This window comes from Chanodichthys erythropterus, chromosome 19 (assembly GCF_024489055.1).
Source record: "Chanodichthys erythropterus isolate Z2021 chromosome 19, ASM2448905v1, whole genome shotgun sequence".
NCBI lineage: Eukaryota > Metazoa > Chordata > Actinopteri > Cypriniformes > Xenocyprididae > Chanodichthys > Chanodichthys erythropterus.
In genome coordinates this window covers 30,779,724-30,800,609 of record NC_090239.1, presented here as the reverse complement: position 1 = coordinate 30,800,609, position 20,886 = coordinate 30,779,724, and the positions used below count along the sequence as shown (strand labels likewise).

General features: G+C 34.9%; 3 protein-coding genes across 3 annotated transcripts; 2 read left to right on the top strand and 1 right to left on the bottom strand.

Annotated features, from left to right (window-relative positions):
• Positions 1-158: 158 nt before the first annotated feature.
• nudt13 (nudix (nucleoside diphosphate linked moiety X)-type motif 13) lies at positions 159-9,213 on the top strand. The gene is made up of 8 exons (XM_067370336.1): positions 159-696; positions 2,271-2,413; positions 2,504-2,611; positions 2,979-3,085; positions 4,779-4,904; positions 6,709-6,820; positions 6,921-7,075; positions 8,744-9,213. The coding sequence occupies exons 1-8, from the start codon at positions 617-619 to the stop codon at positions 8,930-8,932; spliced, it is 1,020 nt and encodes a 339-aa protein (XP_067226437.1). The 5' UTR covers positions 159-616; the 3' UTR covers positions 8,933-9,213.
• A 495-nt stretch (positions 9,214-9,708) lies between these two features.
• Positions 9,709-15,293, top strand: si:ch211-207i20.3 (uncharacterized). The gene is made up of 3 exons (XM_067370339.1): positions 9,709-9,852; positions 9,937-10,099; positions 14,876-15,293. Exons 1-3 carry the CDS (start codon positions 9,720-9,722, stop codon positions 15,291-15,293), a joined length of 714 nt encoding a protein of 237 aa, XP_067226440.1. The 5' UTR covers positions 9,709-9,719.
• Positions 15,294-15,483: 190 nt separating this feature from the next.
• dnajc9 (DnaJ (Hsp40) homolog, subfamily C, member 9) lies at positions 15,484-20,775 on the bottom strand. Its single transcript, XM_067370338.1, has 6 exons — positions 20,645-20,775; positions 20,226-20,401; positions 18,082-18,222; positions 17,733-17,987; positions 17,563-17,646; positions 15,484-15,911 (listed from the first exon to the last, which is right to left on the bottom strand). The coding sequence occupies exons 2-6, from the start codon at positions 20,397-20,399 to the stop codon at positions 15,807-15,809; spliced, it is 759 nt and encodes a 252-aa protein (XP_067226439.1). The 5' UTR covers positions 20,400-20,401; positions 20,645-20,775; the 3' UTR covers positions 15,484-15,806.
• Between the last annotated feature and the right edge of the window lie 111 nt (positions 20,776-20,886).

The window sequence follows — 20,886 nt, the reverse complement described above, 5'->3', positions numbered from 1 at the left end:
ATCTACTTAGGGCTGATGCTTTTATAGCTCTGTATAATAGATGACATAAAATTTTCAGCATGTATACTTGGTAAATAAGTACACAAACTTTTAGCGAAAGCGTTGCAAAATATAGCATGGTGCTTTTTTGGTACCTGTTGTTAGTGTAATCACAAAAAGCATAAATAATGTACATAAAAACTATTTTCTACAACGACAGAGGGCGCTGTTTCCACACTGACTCCGTAGCCGCTGGCGGCAGCCTGCAGCTGCTCTTGTTGACGTACTGACGTCGTAATATTCTGCGCATGCGTCGTTTGCAGGAGTACAGAAGCGATCACATTTGTTTATTTATCAGTATATTATTATTTAGGGTGCCATATGTGTCCTGTTACAAATAGGCTATATATGTATTTTTTGTGTCGTTCACCGGGCACATGTGCATTTCCACGAACATAACGAAACTGTAATTTAAAGGATATCGTGATACTACTCTCAGTTTACGTTTATTACAAAGTTTCAAGGGCAAGTTGTGTCTCTTACGCCCTGCATGACTATTTAAAGTTACATTTGAGTCGAGCAAATGTTAAAACCTTTATATTGAACACACAGGCATTGTCTTGTGGACATTTTAGACATGCTGAAGTCATTCAAGCTTCTCTTCAACTGTAACCTGGTGTTATCACGCTCCTGCTCTGGATATGTGTCTCGAATGAGGTCTGTCTTCTTTTAAATACAACCATTTATTTATCATATAAAATAGAATGCCATTTGTTGGAGTACTTGAGTTAAAATGGATTATTACATTATTTTTAATCGAAGAATATTTGAATGAATCTCCAGGATATATTTCACATTAAAATGAAAATAAAGATATAAGAAATTATATTTTCCATAACGAAAATGAAGATTATATCTAAGAATTTGCATTGTGATGTTTGTACACAAATTATTATTTTTTTTAATTAAAAATAATTCCCATGAGTTTACAAAGCAGTCCCCTTTTTCTGTGTTGATTTTCTGGGTGAATGACCTAATTAAATTAAAATTTCATGAAACATTGATTGTCTTGATTTCATGTGCTGTTTTTGGTATTAATTATAGGCCCAGTTTCACAGACAAGGCTTAGCCTAAACCAGGATTAAGCCTTAGTTCAATTAGGATATTTAAGTATCTTTTATAAACTTTCATTAGCAAAAAAAAAAAAACATTTCTGGTGTGCATCTTAGGACAAAACAATGACACTGACATATTTTAAGATATGTCAGTACAATTAGCTTTCAGTTAAAACAGCTCAAACATGCATTTTAGTCTAGGACTAGCTTAAAGGATTAGTTCAGTTTCAGATTAAATTTTCCTGATAATTTACTCACCCTCATGTCATCCAAGATGTTTGTCTTTCTTTCTTCAGTCGAAAAGAAGTTAAGGTTTTTGATGAAAACATTCATGTATTTTCTCCATATAGTGGACTTCAATGGCCTCCAAACGGTTGAAGGTCAAAATTAGAGTTTCATTGCAGCTTCAAATCGTTCTACGCGATCCCAGGCGAGGAATAAGCATCTTATCTAGCGAAACGATCAGCCATTTTCTAAAAAAAAAAAGATAAAAAATGATATACTTTTAACCATAAATGCTCGTCTTGAACTAGCTCTCTTCTTCTTCTTCTCTATTAGAATTCCAGCAGTGTAGACGCTGCTAAATGTATTACTGCCCTCCACAGGTCAAAGTTTGAACTAATTGTTATATACTTGCACTAGCATATTGTATATGGCAATTTAGTTCAAACTTTGACCTGTGGAGGGCAGTAATACACTTAGCAGTGTCTACACTGCCGGAATTCTAATAGAGAAGAAGAAGAGAGCTAGTTCAAGACTGGTTAAAAGTATATTATATTTTTTTTATAAAATGACCGATCGTTTCGCTAGATAAGACCCTTATTCCTCTGCATGGATTGTGTAGATCCCTTTGAAGCTGCATTGAAACTTCAATTTTGACCTTCAACCGTTTGGGCTCCATTGAAGTCCACTATAAGGAGAATAATCCTGGAATGTTTTCATCAAAAACCTTAATTTCTTTTCAACTGAAGAAAGAAAGACATAAACATCTTGGATGACATGAGGGTGAGTAAATTATCAGGAAATTTTAATTTGAAAGTGAACTAATCCTTTAAGCCTTGTCTGTGAAACTGGGGGATAATGTGTTATCTATAGATAATAATTCTAGATAAAAAAAATATTGTTCAAGCAATTCTTTCTTAACATTGCAATATAAAATAAAATATTCATGTTTAGGTACCTAATGAGATTAAAAGAGGATGATGAGGCATGTCGAGAAGCACTGAAGTCTGGAAACATTCTGCTGTATCATAAGCTTTCTCCTCTACTGCAGAAGACCAACAGCGGCGTTTACAAACTGGCTTGTCTAAAAACCTCAGGTCTCAGTACAACACCATTTGAACTCTTGCATAACATAAATTAAAACATTTTGGATGTAAGTTTTTATATTTGTATGCCAATCCCTCTAGATTTGGAACATATACTGGAGAAGGTTGGAAAGGACAAACACTTTGTTAACGAATCTTTTCTTCTGGGATGCACTGATAAGGGTCAACCACAATTCTCCCTAGAAGTGGGTCAGTAAATACAGCCATTACTATATAATACTATGAAAATATTTTTAAATCTGAACACACTGCAACAGAAAAATAAATGAAATTTCAATGTTGCATTCGTTACATTACATTACATTACTTTGGTTTTGCTAGCTCCATGCTCTACTGTAGGAACACTGTAGGAATGGGAATGTGAGTGGTGTTTGATTGTTCCTGGATTTTTTTAATGACATTTTAAGTTCTTATTTCCATTATTTTCCATAAGTTTTCCAGGCCTGGAAAACAACATCAATATTTACAGGTTTTCTGTGACCATGTGAACCCTGTACACTTTATATTACTGCAAACACTATATAAATCATCTTATGGAGATCTCTTCTCACTGTAGGTGATTTAGACCGCAGTGCATTGGAGCAGGAGTGTAGAGGTATGTTTGTGGACCTCAGGAGAGCTTTCTTCATGATAACTGGACCAGAGTCTGCTCTAGTGGCCAAAGTATGTACTTTAAGTTTCTAAATGATCAATAATGCTACTGCTGTAATGTTGTTTTTGTGCCAGATGATATTTGATTTCAGAAAACATGAGGTAAGCAAGCAGGTTGCAGGTTCTATCCCAGGGATAATCCATGAACTGACTAAAGAACATGATCCCACTCTGTCACCATTACTACTTTAGGCAATATTTGTTGTTAAACTGGATACTTACATTTTCTAAACTGGTAACATGTGAATGGTGTTTGCTTGTATAAATCGTCCTGTCATGATGTTGGAAGTTATCCTGACAGTCCCTATAGTATGAACACTAATACTGTGTTATGTAGCCATCATAACTTTAGCTCAACTGATTCTAAAAGGTTGTACTCTATAACTGGCAAACCTTACGTATTATGTGTCTTTCTTTTAAAGCTGGGGATGTTTGTTGGTTGTTACATGAACTATGAATACCATAACTTACTCAAAGTCTGCATGAAATGAAAATTCTGTTTTCTAAATGCATTGTGAACAATTCATCCATGCATATGTTTAATTTATTTTAAACTCATAATTTTTAATCAAAATGTCATAACTGGATCTTACGGTGAAACTACAGAATACTTTTGGTGACGTATGCAGAACTTCTTTAATCGTTTAGTTTGTTTAAAGGCACAATATGTAAGATTTTTAGATTAAAATATCCAAAAACCATTAGAACAATGTTATATATTTTGTTGACTTGTGTACTTGCAAATGTTTCCAAGAATGTTTAAATCCAGAGAAATAAGCCATTTTAACCAGGACATGGAATATGTCCATGCGTCACCTATCAATGAGATTACCCTCGATTTTTGGTTTCATTTTGTAGAAACCATGAAAACACCAAAGACGCTTTAACATATTGTTATATTAGACGGATGAGCAACTGTTTGGATACATTCATCAACAGAAAACTAATCATTGTTTTATAGCTCAACACAGTAAGTCTTATAGTTTAAATCTTGTTTTCTTGATTTACCGCGAGTACCATGTTTTACCATGCCTCATATTGATCTAGCTTACTGCAGTGTGCAACAAGTGTCTCATAATAGCTGCCGAGCGAACACACAGAGTAGCATTATAACAATTTTTAAACACACAAATGTATCTAATATGATAAAACATAGCTGCGTTACCCCATATACGCATGACCGGAAGAAGCGGCATAATAATAGCTTCACTGCTCTAGCCGTGTGTCGCACTCGTCTCTCATTAGGAATCGCTCCAGCGGCCTCATTCCGCTCCAACGGCTTTCAGCCACACCCTGCTTCATACTACAGTAATGAAGACAACACCTCCCATGATTCTGCGAAATCAAGGCGTCATCAAGGTATGCCTTTGTTTTGAATAAACAACCTCTAGTGGCAAAAAATTACATATTGTGCCTTTAAACTACTCCTTTTTTACAATCGACAGCAAGCTTGAATTCAAATCTGCCTCCATTCAGTCAACAACCGATGCATAGAACCAAGTCCTGCCCTGCAGTTTTTGTTTTTCGATAATCCATTTCACTTAGGTGTACGTCACAATATGGAAGAAAATATATTTTGCTATTTCCGTTACATTGTAACTTTTTTTTTACTATACATTGTGATATGATGCCAAATAAGAGCTATTAAATGAATAAAGTTCTACTCTAAGAAGTTATTCATATAAATGTTTGGTGTTTGTTTTAGGGACAGGCTCTCCTTCGATGGCATCAGACCAATGGCTTTTGTAGTGCTACGGGTCAGCCTACCGTCAGGAACCAGTCAGGAAGTTTCAGAGTTTGTCCCAGCAGTGGCATCACCTACTACCCCAAAGTAAGTAGATGCTTTTCATGATGACACAATATGCACATACATGTCATCTGATAGAAAGGAGTGTCATATTTTTCAAATAATTTTATTTTTTTGTTTCACTGATGCTGATTCGAGTTATATAGAGGTTCTGTTGTACCTTCTTGATATACACTTTAAGGGTCCATAATCAATGCGGTAGTTAAGCATTAACACACCACTAGTCAATGATTAACTGAACATATAGTAAAGGAACATTATCCATTATTTATGCGGTAGTTAAGAATGAACACACCAGAAATTGTCTTTAGTAGTACTGTATTACTGGGAACTTAGCCATAATTACTGGCTTATTCTGGTGAATAAACTTGAACAACATTCAATAAGTGTCATACAAATCAATAATTAATGTGTGGATATACTTTATTCTTTATTACACAACTTTAGCAATTTATCACTCAAAACTGTAAAACCAACACTAATTATACACAATGATTCATTGTTCAGTTTGGCCTAATGGTTAGAGAGTTGGACTTGTAATCTGAAGGTCGCGGGTTCAAGTCTCAGTACCTGCAGGAAATGTAGGTGGGGAGAGTGAATGAATAGCGCTTTCTTTCACTCTCTTTATCCACAACTGAGGTGCCCTTGAGCAAGGCACCTAACCACCAATCACTCCCCGGGCACTGCAGCAAAAAATGGCTGCCCACTGCTCCGGGTGTGTGTTCAATACTCAGTGCTGTGTGTGTGTGCACTTGGATGGATGAAATGCAAAGCAGAAAATTTGAGTATGGGACACCATACTTGTCTACACATCACATCACTTACTTAAATTTTCACTTAAAAATAAGTAACTTTGCAACTACATGTCAACTAGCAGTCATTAGAGCATTAGGTCCTGTCCCAAATGGAACCCTAAGCCCTCATAGTCCTCTGAGTCCACACTTTAGAAAGAAAAAAAGAAAGAAAATGGAACAAAGTGAAAGAAATAAGCTTGTGGGCTTGAAAAAAGTGTGCATCGAGGGCACATATCGGCCGCAAAGGGGGTGCTTGTCAGCACCCTTCTGAAACCTGAAATGACAAATAGGACACCCTAGAGTCTTATGGACTTAATGGACACATGCATGCAACAGCCATTGTAAGTTTACAAGACCACAAGTGCACACGAAGTGTGCCATTTGGGACAGGGCCTTAGTAGACTGTCTGCTTAATAGCTGCTAAAACTTTATTTTGATGCTCCCCAGGAGACATTCTACTGACTATAAGTAACTTTGCATGTACATTATTCTACTAACTCAAACCCTAACGCCTAACAGTCTACTTGTGATCTATTGAGAATTAGTTGACATGTTGTGGCAAAGGAATATCTAAAAGTGTAACCCTAAAAGACATTTACTGTACATTCAGTTAATCAGTAATTATTGGCTTATTTCTGCTTATTTGTCATTCAAATGTTTGATAAATATATAATGCCAATATGCTCTAAATATATGTTCAGTTAATTACTGGTTTGTTAAAGCTTAACTACCGCATAAATAATGGCTTATATGCCTTTCTTTTATGTTCAGTTAATCATCATCTAGTGGTGTGTTAATGTTTAACTACTGCATGATTATGGACCCTTAAAATAAAGTGCTACCAAACTCTCAGAGTTTAACTAATGCAATAACGGTATTTTACCATTTTGCTAGTAGCTAGCTATTTAGTCTTTGTTTTAAGCTGTTGTATATAATGTAATAGTATGGCCACTTATTACAACCAAAGTCCTGTTGTGTTTAAATTAGTTCACACTGAGAACATTAACATAGAGCTGTTTGTTCTTGACTTGCAGATGGCACCTGTAGTGATCGTGCTAGTGTCTGATGGGAACAGATGTCTGCTGGCACGGCAGGCCATGTTTCCTCCAGGCATGTACAGCGCACTCTCTGGCTTCTGTGACATGGGTGAGTCACACTTTAGCTGCTGTCCATGCCAAATCAGTCTGTGGGGATACTTAACCATTTTGTTATTTTACCAGCTCTATTTTGTCAAAACATTTTGTAGGAGAGTCAATGGAGGAAGCCCTGCACAGAGAGGTGGCAGAAGAGGTGGGTCTGGAGGTGGAGAACCTACAGTACTCTGGATCACAGCACTGGCCATTCCCACAAAGCTCCTTTATGTTAGCCTGCCACGCAACTGTCAACCCAGACAAAACACAGGTGAGACTTGGATGATGCCTTTAACTACTTATTATAGTGAGACACAACTGGTCAAATGCATACATTCTATTAATAAAACAAATGTATTTAAAAAAAAAAAAAAGTTAATATCACAAAACTTGTCAAGAAGTTTACCAAGTGATGTTTCAAGCCAAAAACAAAGAAGAAAAAAAGTCATATTTTTTTCAATGGTGAAAAAAAACAAAAAACATTAATGCTATTTTAGCATGATTAACATTTTTGTAATAATCACATTTCATTCATGCATTATTATTATTATTATTATTATTATTATTATAATGTTTTATTTGTACATAATTGTGTTACCTTTGTATTGTCTTTAAGTTATTCATATATTAGCTTTTTTTTTTTATCCTGCACGTGCTTTATTGTAAAGAAAATATTAATGCAAAAAATAGTTTTCTTTATTTTATTTTTATAATTTTGAATGAAAAATGTTTTTAACTGTAAATAAATAAATAAACAAACAAATATTGCCCCACCAGAATTGATATTTGCCTTCAATCACAGTCTCTAGTTTGAGTCTCTGCTTTTACATACAATTGTTTTCTGGAGGTTTTTAATAAATTTGGTAAAATGTATATGGGTCAATGACGTGACAGGTCATTTTTTTGTCCAAAGCCCTTAATAATTAAAAACAAAGATATGACATCCAAAGTGTGTAAGGTAGTACAACTAGATCTCTTTTATTATTTTATAAATTATTTAATTTTTTCTTTATTGAAAATGATTTATTTATATTTTGCTACATATAAAGGTATTTTAAAGATTTTGAAGTGTCAAAAGATCATTCAGTTTAACCGTCCAAAAGCCAATACAGTCATTTCATTTGTGATTAAAATATCTTAAAATGAAATAAATGTTTATATTTTTTATTCTAGCATGATTTTATAACATCATATTTCAACATAGTGCAAAATGGTATTAAAATGATGTATAGAAGTCATTGCTTTGTTATGAGAAAGAATGTCTAGAAAAATAAATTTCATTGTCATTCGGAGTAACCAATTCAAAGAAACCATTTTGGATCAAGTCAATATCATGTGACAGGATGTGACATCATTCAGACACCTACAAAGGACCACATGGCCATGAGGCAAAGTAACTAACTCTCTTTTAACTATTTGAAAAATTAATGTTTTCACTTGCTCATACACATGTCCTGAAACATCAGGTTATTTGGTACAACCGCTATAAAACATGGAAAATGTTGTAATTTTTAAAAACTTGTACTAAATATAAAATGTTTGATGGTCCTTTTGTTTGCTAGCTAGAGATCAGCCAGTTAGCATTGTTTGAAAAAAATCATCATTCGGTATAACCAAGTGTCATTCGGTAAAACCGAAATTTTGGTTAAACCAAATGACTTTTTTGGTGACAAATTTTGTCCATCTTGTCCATGACAAAAGCAGTGTTGATTGATTATAAAAAAACACATAATCTCATTGTTAACACTTTATAAAACTTCAAAATTAATTATATCTCCATTATGTTTTTTTACACTTTTAAAAACCTTATTCGTCAATGACCCATATTCAGTACTACCCTGGAAAACATTCAGGCATATCAAAACCAAATTTAAACCAGCACAGTAGAGGCATTGCTGTTGTTATAACCTTTACCTGCTTTAACTGTGTTCATGGATAGGTGAATATAGACACAGCAGAACTTGAAGATGCTCGCTGGTTCACTTTTGAAGAAATAACAGAAGCACTACAGAACCCTCCACGCAACCCTAAAGAAGAGCCACCTGTTTTCTGGGTCCCGCCTTCTTATGCCATAGCCAATCAGCTCATTCAGGAATGGGCCAATCAGCAACAGCTATCAAGAAAATGACATGGGCTAAAGTATCCATGCAACTATATGTATGGGTTACCTCTGATATAGGAACTTAAAGATAAAATAGACATAAAAGCCTAAACAAAATGTATTAATTGTGATAACCTCAAGACACTGAGGTGGACTACGGCACTTCAGTAACATTTCAAAAAAGGACTGGAAAAAGTGTGATCTATTGAGAATAACTATACAATGAGAAGATAATTATGCTTGTAATAATGATTTCATAACATGAAAAAAAGTTGATGGACTGCATCAAGAAGCATCTGGATTAAGAAAACTGCACATCTACCTCAATCAGTTATGCATTGTAACTCTTTTTACAGAAAACATTTTAATAAACTTGTGTTTTTAAAATAATTTTTATGTATTTTATTACAATAAGGGAGAATACCTGGAAATAGTAACATACTACATTTCTAACTTTTCATTATAGAATTGTCACCAATAATGTTTGAATGTTACTTCATGCAACAACATTTGGGCATATTCACCTCAATTTTTTAAAAAGGCTATGCTGAAAAACATCTGATCTGATGACAGTTGTTTGCCCCTCAGGTCGCCTCTTTTTTAACCAAGGTCAAGATTAAGTAAAACATGAGTTCAATTGCTCAGTTGTTGGAAGTTAAATGCAATTTAATTATGTTCTTTAAAAAAGGTCTAGAAATGAACTGAAGGCTATCTTTTGCACCAGGTGTCCAATCCCGCCTCTCCTGCACACTTGGAGGCGCTGAAGCGCTAAATCCTGTACTACTAATTCGGTAGAAGAAGAATGGTAGTCAAGATGGACGCGGAGCTGTTGTTGTTTTTGGTTTCTGAGAACAAGGAATTATTTGATAAAAACCACAGTGAGTACAAAAATACGAAGCGGAAAGAAGTGCTTTGGCAAGGAATTGCAGACAAAATGGGAGTCGATGGTGAGTTTTATTTGTGTAGCTTGCTATGTAGCGTTACTGTCCGCGCGCTTAACCACCATCATCAATGGCTGTGTGTTTGTATAGTGGAAGAGGTGAAAGCTAAATGGAAAAATCTAAGAGACACATACACAAGGAAAAAGCGACTGGAGCAGGATGGAAGTCGGAGTGGACGGGCAGCTAAGAAAAAGAAGCAATGGAAATATATGCGAGTGATGGACTTTCTCGATCCCTCCGCAGAACACAGAAGGTATTCGAGTGTTATTTTGTATGAAGCCTGTCTTGCACCCACAGCTGTACTATTATATCAGTACTTGAACAGTTTGAAAAAAGTTTCCCATTCAGTTCATTAAATGTTCAAAATCCAACTAACAGCGGTGACATTTTTGTAACATTATGTACAGTTGTGCTATTGGTCCTTTCTTTCTTAAAAGATTTATATACTGGATTCTGATTGGTTCTTTCTTTCTTGCATCATTTACATATCAAATTGTGTAGTCTTTCAGTACATTAGAGGTATTAAAAATTAGTTCACCCAAAAATGAAAATTCTGTCATCATTTACTCGCCCCTGTCATTCCAAACCTGTAAGACTTTTGCACATGTTCGGAACACAAATGAAGATATTTTTGATGAAATCTGAGAGCTTTCTGTTCCTCCATAGACAGCTACACAACTACCACTTTGATGCTTCAAAAAGTTCATATAGAGATCATTAAACAATATGAATTGTGAGGTTTAGTCAATTTTCTGAAGAGAAACGATTGCTTTATATTACGAACAGATTTAATATAGGCTTTTATTCACACTTAAACATTCATTAACTCACACATCAGTTGTGGTAAACAGAAGCTCAAGGATGCTTGCTTGATGCGCGAGAACCAATGAGGTTCATTCTTGTGTGTTACGCTGCAACCAATGCGGTTTGTTCTCTCGGGTCAATCAAGTACGGTTGAGCTTCTGCTGTTTGAATGTTTATTAGGGTTGCAAAATTCCGGGAATTTTCAAAGCTGGAAACTGTCCATGGGAATTAATGGGAATAAACAGGGAATTTGCAAAATTGCAGTTTAGCCTATAAGAGGGTTCTTAAATGTAGTTGAAAAAACATCTTGCAGCATAATTTTGGTTAAAACAACCATATTTAATGCAATTTTAGTTGAATTTTTACCCTGCACATTCCTCAATCACATTCACACAGCACACTACTTAATGCAGGGCTATTGAGGCCACACCCCCTGCATGAACTGCGCATTCGCCCAGTCCATAACATGCACATTTAATCAAAAATACAGAAAAAAAACAGTAATATTGTAAAACAGTAATATTGTGAAACATAACTACAATTTAAAATAATGGTTTTCTATTTTGATATATATAAAAATAATTTCTGTGATCATTCTAACATGCTAATTTGATACTCAATTATCAATGTTGGAAACCCTTGTGCTGCTTAATATTTTTTATAACCTGTGATACTCTTTCAGGATTCTTTGATGAATAAAAATTTAAACAACAGCATTTATTTAAAATAGAAATCTTTTGTAACAATATACACTACCGTTCAAAATTTGGGGGTCAGAAATTTTTTTCTTTCCTTTTTTTAAATAAATTAATACTTTTCTTCAGCACGGATGTGTGAAAGTGATATTAAAGTTATATTGTTAGAAAAGATTTCTATTTTGAATAAATTCTGTTTTTGTTTTGTTTTTTTGTTTTTTGTTTTTATTAATCAGTGAATCCTGAAAATAGTAGTACAGGTTCCAAAAAAATATTCACCAGCACAGCTGTTTCCAACGATGATAATAACGGAGTATCAAATCAGCATTTTAGAACGATTTCTGAAGGATCATGTGACACTGAAATAAATAACACGTAACAATTGCTGCATTAAAAATATATTTATTTTACATATTTACTAAATTAGAATTAATTGAATGTGAAAAATAAATAACTGTTATTTCATGTTATGACCAAACAAAATTTGTTTTTATATGATACATTTTATATAAATATTATAAATTGATATACATTTCCCAAACATTTCCAATAAATTCCCATAAATTCCTGTTAAGTTTCCAAATTGGAATATTTCCAAAATTCCCCAGGTTAAGTTCCCATGGAAAGTTTCCGGAAATTTACTGGAAACTTTCCGCCCATTTGCAACCCTAATGTTTATATGTGAATAAAAGCCTAAATTCAATATAAAGCGATCATGTCTCTTCAGAAAATAATTAATTCATATGGATTAGTTTTACAATCTCTTTATGATTTTGTTTTTTGAAGCATCAAATTGTAGTTGCATAGCTGTCTATTGACGAACAGAAAGCTCTCAGATTTCATCAAAATTATCTTCATTTGTGTTTTGAAGATGATCAAACGTCTTAGACGTTTGAAAGACGTGTGGGTGAGTAAATGATGACAGAATTTTCATTTTTGGGTGAACTAATCCTCATGCTACTCGTACTATTTCCGCAGTATAGCATGTATACTTTATATTAAGTGATCTTCTAAACACAGAGCAGACTGCAATACAATGCAGTTTGACAAATGTATTCTGTATGTATAACTGTGTGTATTATTTGATTGTACTGGCCAGAATTCTGACATTTTCTTATAAAATTGGATTAAACTTTTATAAATAAAATACATTTTAATTTGGAGATGACAACTGGATGCAGCTCACAGGATTAAACAAATTTCACAGTACATGAAAGATGAACTACGCTAATAACCATAAAGACTTTTTACATCAAGGACTATAGCTATGGAGTTCTAATTCTATGAGTATAGAATAGATGATATTGGTTCTTTTTTTCTTAAATGATTTACATATTGGATTTGATTTGTACTTTCTTGTGTCATTTACATATCACATTTTGATGTCTTTCACTACCTTGAAGGCTCTGGTATATTAAAGGTGCAATATGTAGGAATTTTGCAGTAAAATATCCAAAATCCTCGGTTTCTGGATTTATTTTGTAGAAACCATGAAAACACCAAAGACGCTTTAATATTTACATGTTTTAATAGACAAGGGAACAACTGTTTTGATATATTTATAGACAGAAAAGTAATTATTGTTATATAGCTCAACACGTTTCGTCTTATTGTTTAAATCTAATTGTCTTGATTTTTTTGCAAGTACCATGCTTTACCATTCCTCAGAGAAAAACACTATTTTGTCAAGTAGCTAACATGGCAAAATCATATGCAGTTTTGTTTTTAGTAACAGTAATACAGCATTCTCTCTATCATATAATACGTTTAAAATGAATTGCATGCCATTTATCAACACAAGCCATCCAGCATTTAACATGATATTCTAAAATCGATCTATCTTACTGAAGTTTGCAACAGTGTCTCACAGCAGCCGGCGAGTGAATGCACAGAGTAACGTTATAACATCATTTTCAACACTCTCAAATGTATCTAATATGATAAACAGAGCTGCGTTACCTCGTACTCATGACCAGAAAGGCGCAAGCAGAAGCGGCGCCGGCGACTGTGGCATAATGTTGCGCAATCGCTCCAGCGGCCTTGTTCAGCTCCCACAACACTCGGTCCTGCTCTGCTTCATACTACAGTAACGTTAATAATCACATCCATGAACATGATTTCTTCCCGAGTCCTATCCCAGTTCTTTTCCACCGGCTGTTGAGGTGAGGGCCACATGTCCCAAGATTCTGCTCTCAAACTTGGCATCATCAAACTACGCCTTTTGTTTTGAATAGGCCTCTAGCGGACAGAAAATATTACATATTGCATCTTTAAGGCAATGCTAAAAGTAGCATATTTCCATACTACTCATACTATTTCAGCAGTAGACTATATACACTTTAAAGTAAGGGAATTTTCTGAATGCAGAGCACACTGAATACTGCATCCATTAATACAATGCACTCAAACTTGTCACGATTTTTTTTTTTTTTTTTTTTTTTTATTTGATTGGACTGGCAGGAATTCACATTTTCATATTAAATTGAATTACATTTTTATAAATAAAATGTTTATGCATACAAAATATGCTAGTATTCCTCCCTGAACATAGCTGTCACATTACTTAAGTGTAATAAAAGCATGAATTCCATGTTTTTTGTAGAGTGCACTATTAGATGTACTTAACATAAAACATTATTCGGAGTCTTGATCTTCTTGACTGTATCGGACACTTGAAATCACAACATTAATTGTTTACATGCACACATTTTTGTCAGTTTAATCACACCCACACCTGCCACCATGTGTTTCATTTGTGATACAGCAATAAACATGTAAATATGTTTTGATTCAAAGGTTTACCTGGCAATTATTCTTCTATTTATTTAATGAAATAATATTATTTAACCTATCTATATAGCATATAGAATTTAATTTTAGGGTACATTTATGCAACAACAATGTAATAAAAACGGAAAGGTTTTTCCTTTGCGTTTTTTGTGTCAAAATGATCCCTATTCACACAGATCCATCTTTGTAAAGAAATACTACGTACCTACAGATTGAACACGTAATACACATGTGCATTACGTCACCATTTTCACAATTAGTTTTTTTTTTTTTTTTGTAGTTTACACCGAGGGTACGTTTACATGACAACGATGAACTAAAAACGTAAAACTTTTTCTTTGTACATTCACAAGGATCGTGAAAACAATTAAAACACTGTATTATTCATGCCAGGCCAGTAGTTGGCGATGTCATTTTTAAAGAAAGACTGCGCACACACACGTGCATGCCGCCACCGTTTTCACAGATTTGCTTTTTTGTAGTCTACACGGAGATGATAACGTTACCGTTTTCAAAAAGTGCACTTTGAAACCCATTTAAAATATTTTTTAGGCCCCCAAAACGCCACTGCCGTGCAAAAGACAAAGTTTTCAGTTTTTAGTTGAAAATGGTGTAACTTAGTGTAAATGGCCCCCTTCATTTTAAATTTCAGCAATGGGTTGTATCATGCATCTGTTCTGTATTGTAATGAAGCATCCAAAACCTCAGGGATATTCACAGTGGTTTTTACTGGTGTACAGTGTTATTTTGGACAGTGTTCCCGGCAAAATCGAGGATGACGAGCCAGATGAAGACAGCGGGGCTGAACCAGCCAGCACCAGTACAGGAACATCCATGACAAGTCCAGGAGCAATCCGGTCTGGCATTGTAAAGAGAAGGCGATCAGAGACACTAGAGCTGTTGGAGAGGTATTTGGCATCTAAAGACTCAAGAGACAGAGAGAAAGACGAACAACAGCAAGATGAAGTCGATTTATTTCTACGGAGCTTAGCACCTGCGTTAAGACGCTTACCTGCTTCAAAGCAGTCCTTGGTGAAGCTTCAGATCCAAAAAATACTTCATGACGCAGAGTTTGGACAACCAAGCTTTCCTCAGATTTCCTCAGTGTCACCAAGTAATCAGTTGTTACTACAGTGTAGTGTTGTAAAACCCAGTTGAGATACTTTTTTATTGAAAATAAATGTGACTTTAAAATAGTGACTTAGAGCTGGTTCTTTTACATTTTCAATGTTGTGTTCTAGTCTTTATGAATAAGAAGGATAAGTGTACAGATGTCAAAACATACAAACCCAAAACTTTATACTGATCAATACAAGTTTATTATAATCAAATGATCTACTTGAACAATAATACATCCAACACTACAAAACCAGGAAACAGGAAAACATATATACAAAAAATGTTACAGTAACACAAAATCTTGCATTTTCACTTGATTCACAAGCTGGTATGAGCGTGAAGTGAACACATGGAGTAGATTCACACTAATGTTCTGCAATAAATGGATGAGTGTGTGTGTTACCTGTTATTAGTCTCAATATGCAGGTGTCTTATGGCTAACAAAGGGTGAGTATCCATTATAAAGTGTCCTTTGATTATTATTTACATTTCTAGAGTAGATTGCAAGATGAATGATAACATTTGGTAGAAATAGGCAAGTCTGGTGAAACTTTACTTTTTCTTGCCCTTCTTTCCTGCCGCTTGTTTCTTGCAATATTTAGCCTCCAGATCTGAGATGAGAGAGTTGAAGCCATTTTCTTTGGACTTTTGCCTTTGCTAAATAGAAAGTCAGGAAGAAAAAAATATTAATGCTTCTTAATAGGTTGTAACTTGAACACATCTGATGACCCCCACACCACCACCGATTTTATATATATATATATATAACTCTATATAATGGAATATGATGACATGAATGAGTACGATTATGAATAGTTACAAATTATTTCCCTCTAAATGAGATGAGCCTGGCCTTTTAATTTAAGTAAATCCATTGTTTTAAAGGGATAGTTCACCCAAAAATGAAAATTTGATGTTTATCTGCTTACCCCCAGGGCATCCAAGATGTAGGTGACTTTGTTTCTTCAGTAAATGATAAATACGGCTCGGTTTCTCGCACAAACCGATAGTTTTGTGTCTTAGGACATCAATGTGTCGTCACGAGCTGCAGGGTGTAATTTGTCGGTGCATGTTTTTTTTGACTCATAGATTTTGTTACCACTGACACGCATTATAAGGCTGACAGACCGCAAAAGTTGGAGTTAAAAATCATTATTTGTGTTCTACTGAAGAAACAAAGTCACCTACATCTTGGATGCCCTGGGGGTAAGCAGATAAACATCAAATTTTCATTTTTGGGTGAACTAACCCTAGCTATTGATTCATTATTTGCCTTTTTAGCTTGCAGCTTATCGTCACGTACTGATTTCTAATAGTAATAATTACAGAGAACATGAAATGACCTTCTTCACAGTACATGAAATGAAAGATGAACTACACTAATAACTAAAATGTATCTTAGAATAAAGAATCTCACTCAAATGGTTCTTCAGTTGCCGCTGTACAGATTTGCTCACCCTACCTTTCAAAAGTTTGGGGTCAGTAAGTTTTTTTTGGGGGGAAAGAAATACATTTTATTCAGCAAGGTTGCATTAAATTGATCAAAGGGGCATAAGCTTTGGCTTAATAGGATTAAATTACGATTTAAAATATAACTGCAAGCAGAAATTACGGGGTCAAACACAAAAAGGGCATGATGACTCATGCAAGTATGACTGGGAGCATCAGACCAAATGCAACAATGAGTAATTAAAAATATTTTTAGATGATTTCAGTCAAAACAGCTGAAAAATCATAAATGCAGTCACTTGGTATACAATTTAATTGCTTATCACTTTTAACCAATAGGTGGCCTGGTCAGTGTGAGGTGATGCATACAAAAGTTTGGTGTCAATATATCGAAGCTTTGCAGAGTTACAGTCTCAGAAACAGCTTGACATGATTCTGGGAAACAGTTCAATTGTATCTCATGACCAGTAGGTGGTGCTATGCCGAAACACGGCAATTAGCCTCAGGTCATGCTTGTGATGAGATGTACCAAGATTCGTCTCATTAAGCTAAAGCGTTGTGGAGATATAGCCTCATGTCCATTTTGATGTGCCCTTTGATCATTTTGTTTGCTCAGTTTGGTTCATGAAAAAGCTTTTAATAACTTTTTGCCAGCACGATCTGAAGATGATATGAGCCAATTTTGATGAAAATTGGATTAACCATCTGGGATGAGTTCCAAAACGTAGATATAAGACTTAAAAGCATAAAACATAAAAATCTTATTGACCCCAAAATTTAGAAGTGTAGCATAGCTTTGAAGATTTTCAGACATTTAGCAATTACAGCAGCCTCGGTTACATCTTCATGTTTTTTTTACCTTTATCATAGCTACCAGGCTGTCCTCACTGTTCAAGCCCATCTCCTTCTGCATTTCCTCTGCCTCCTTACGTTCTTTTTCAGCCTAGAAAGAGAGGATAACAGATCATAACAGGGCTTAAAGCCGATTAAACAATGCATTATTGCATATCAAAACGGTAAAATGAGCACCTTTCTTTTGCGGTTGTTCTTCTTTTTGACACTCTCGTGAGTGAAGACTTCATAGGCTGGCACCTCTTCAGCGTCAATGGCTTTCTGTAGTATGTCTCTGACACGTGGCTCATCTTCATAAGTACAGCACAAGGCGGACTCCATGATCAGATCCATGTCACCTTCATGTTGTAAGTACAGTCTCTTTAAGTCTTCCACCTCTTCTTCAGAGCCTTTATACTGCTTCTCAAAGTCCAAGATGTCTTGCAATGTGATCTATGGCAGAGAAGTATGACAATATTGTTAGTACTGTAAGCAACTTCCCTTGGAAAAACCAACCTAGAATACAAGCACATGATACAAGAAATACCTTGGGAAACAATCTTCTCCAGTGCTCCTCCCAATTGCGATCTTGATCGAGGGAGTCTGACTCTTCATCCACTATTCCCTGTTCGTCATAGACCGCCCTTTGTTCCTTATCAGCCAACACTGCATAAACCTTTCCCAGGACCTGTGGAAATTATGAAAATGTTAAGTTTAAGGATGTATTTATTAGATTTCTTGATTTAATGAAGAAGTCATTGTAAGTTTAACCTGATACTGTCACTTTTGAAATTTACATTTTGATTTTTTTACTACACAACAGAATATCAAACTTTTATAGCACTTGCTACTGAACACACAAACAATTGGACGTTTCACAAAGACCAAATTGTTACATTATGTATGATAATCTACCAGATGGCTCTAACGGCCCGTTCAAACAAAGGACGGTAGACAGGTACAGGTAGGACAGATACATTTATAAAAACTGTTCTAAATGTAAAAGAATAGCAATTCACACCACCACTATAACGATAACGGCACAGAGAAACTGTCATTGGAATCACTTTCAGAATTTTTTTCCAGCTTATTTATGATAAAAACAATGACAGCCAATCAGAATCCATCTTGCTTTTAGAGTTTGAGCATTTAAAGTGACAGATGACAAAACTGCAGTGTGCGCTTAGAACAAACAGAACAATATCACGCACTGGTGTGGACGCTAACATAGTTATTGTTATAGTTCTTGGTGTGAACAGGCATTAATTTGCCCTTTTTTGCATTGCATTTGAAAGTCAGCATAAAATGCAAGTCGAAATAGTCATTTCTTCCCTATTGTGATGTATATTTGAGTATGTATATTCTCAAACAATAATAATAATAAAAAAAATGTAGGGCAGGACTTGATTTTGTCCATTGGGAATTGAGTGGATGGTTGTGGTTTGCAACTACTGTGATCTCATTTGAGTGACAGGTTGCCCCGCCCTCATGCCAGTAAACATGTCATCAGAGAAGAGATATCATTGCAAGAAGAAGGGGAAATTTTTTTGTAATTATTTTGTATTAAGGGCACATGAATTAAAAAATAAAGTGCACAGATAAATCTTTTAAAATTAATACAAAAATATTCCATAAAATGTCAATTTTGATTTAAATACCTGTTCTATATTTTAACCTTAAACTCTGGATTAAATATTTAAAAAATATTTTATAATGGAAAAAATGGTGCATAGTTATTGCATAAATAATATTTAGTAACAAAATACAAAATGTTAATTAACCCACCCTCATGTTGTTCCACACCCGTAAGACCTTTGTTCATCTTCACACAAATTAAGATATTTTTGATAAAATCCGATGGCCAGGGAGGCCTGCATTGCCAGCAATGACACTCCCTTCCCTGGACACTTTCAATGCCTAGAAAGCTACTAAAAACCTATTTAAAACAGTTGATGTGACTACAGTGGGTCAACCTTAATATTATTAACCGACGAATACTTTTTGTGTGCCAAAAATAACAAAATAGCGGCTTTATTCAACAATATCTAATGATGGGCGATTTCAAAACACTGCTTCATAAAGATTTTTTTCAAATCATTGATTCGGATCGCGTATCAAACTGCCATAGTCATGTGAACTATTGAAGTTTCAGAAGGCTTATTAACAAAGCCTTGTTTACTGAAATCATGTGATTTTGGCACTCTGAACCACTGATTTGAAACAAAAGATTCGTAAAGCTTTGTTTTGAAATCGCCCATCACTAGATATTGTTGAATAAAGTCGCTATTTTGTTATTTTTGGCACACAAAAAAGTATTCTCATTGCTTTATATTAAGGTTGATCCACTGTAGTCACATGAACTTAAATGTTTTTAGTAGCTTTCTGGGCATTGAAAAAGGGAGTGTTATTGCTGGCAATGCAGGCCTCACTGAGCCATTGGATTTAATCAAAAATATCTTAATTTGTGTGAAGATGAATAAAAGTCTTATGGGTGTGGAACAACATGAGGGTGAGTAATAAATTATTTTATTTTAATTTTTTGGTGAACTAACCCTTAACAACATAGGAGAACAAGTGTGTCCCTTAAGTTATGAGCACCAGTTGATTTTGTGGAACACCTCTTGTAGGGCTTCTACCTACCTTTACCTTAATTACTGGGCAGTAGTGTTGCATTAGAGAAACAGTGGTTACCTGAAACTTGGTGGTGGCTGACTCATCACCAGGAGCTCTATCTGGATGAACCTGCAGAGAGACTTTATAATAGCCGCGTCTGATCTCGGAGTCAGACGCTTCTTTGCAAACACCCAGAACTTCATACAGATTAGAGGTCTTGAAGAGCTCCTCACACTGATCCAGTAAACCCATGACTGTGAAAGAAGAAAAAACACACCAAATCACCCACTGACGTGCTAACTACAAATAAATAAAATGCATGAGTCTTATTTTAACGTGACACATCTGACTGAATTTCTTTCGAAAGAGTTTTGTAGACAAATACAGTTCTCCAGAAATACATATGGACTTAACGAACAACTCGCGTGTGTTTAACTCATCTTACAAAAACAACCGCGACAAAGCAAATCAGCTTAACCCTTTATTAACAATCTTACCGGAAACGTTGACAGCTGACAGCGACCAGAAACTTGTTCAAATATGTCAGATAAAGATAAACAAGTAAATGCTTTCAGCACACAACAGCAAAGGCTTCCCCTAGCAGTAGCAGGTCGCGCCAAAATTTTGGCGCGTTGTGTACACGTCACAAAACGTCATGACGTATGACAGCCCTTAGTTAAATTTAATATTTCTAAATATAAATTTATCAAAAAATATCTATTTTTTCTGTTATTATCCA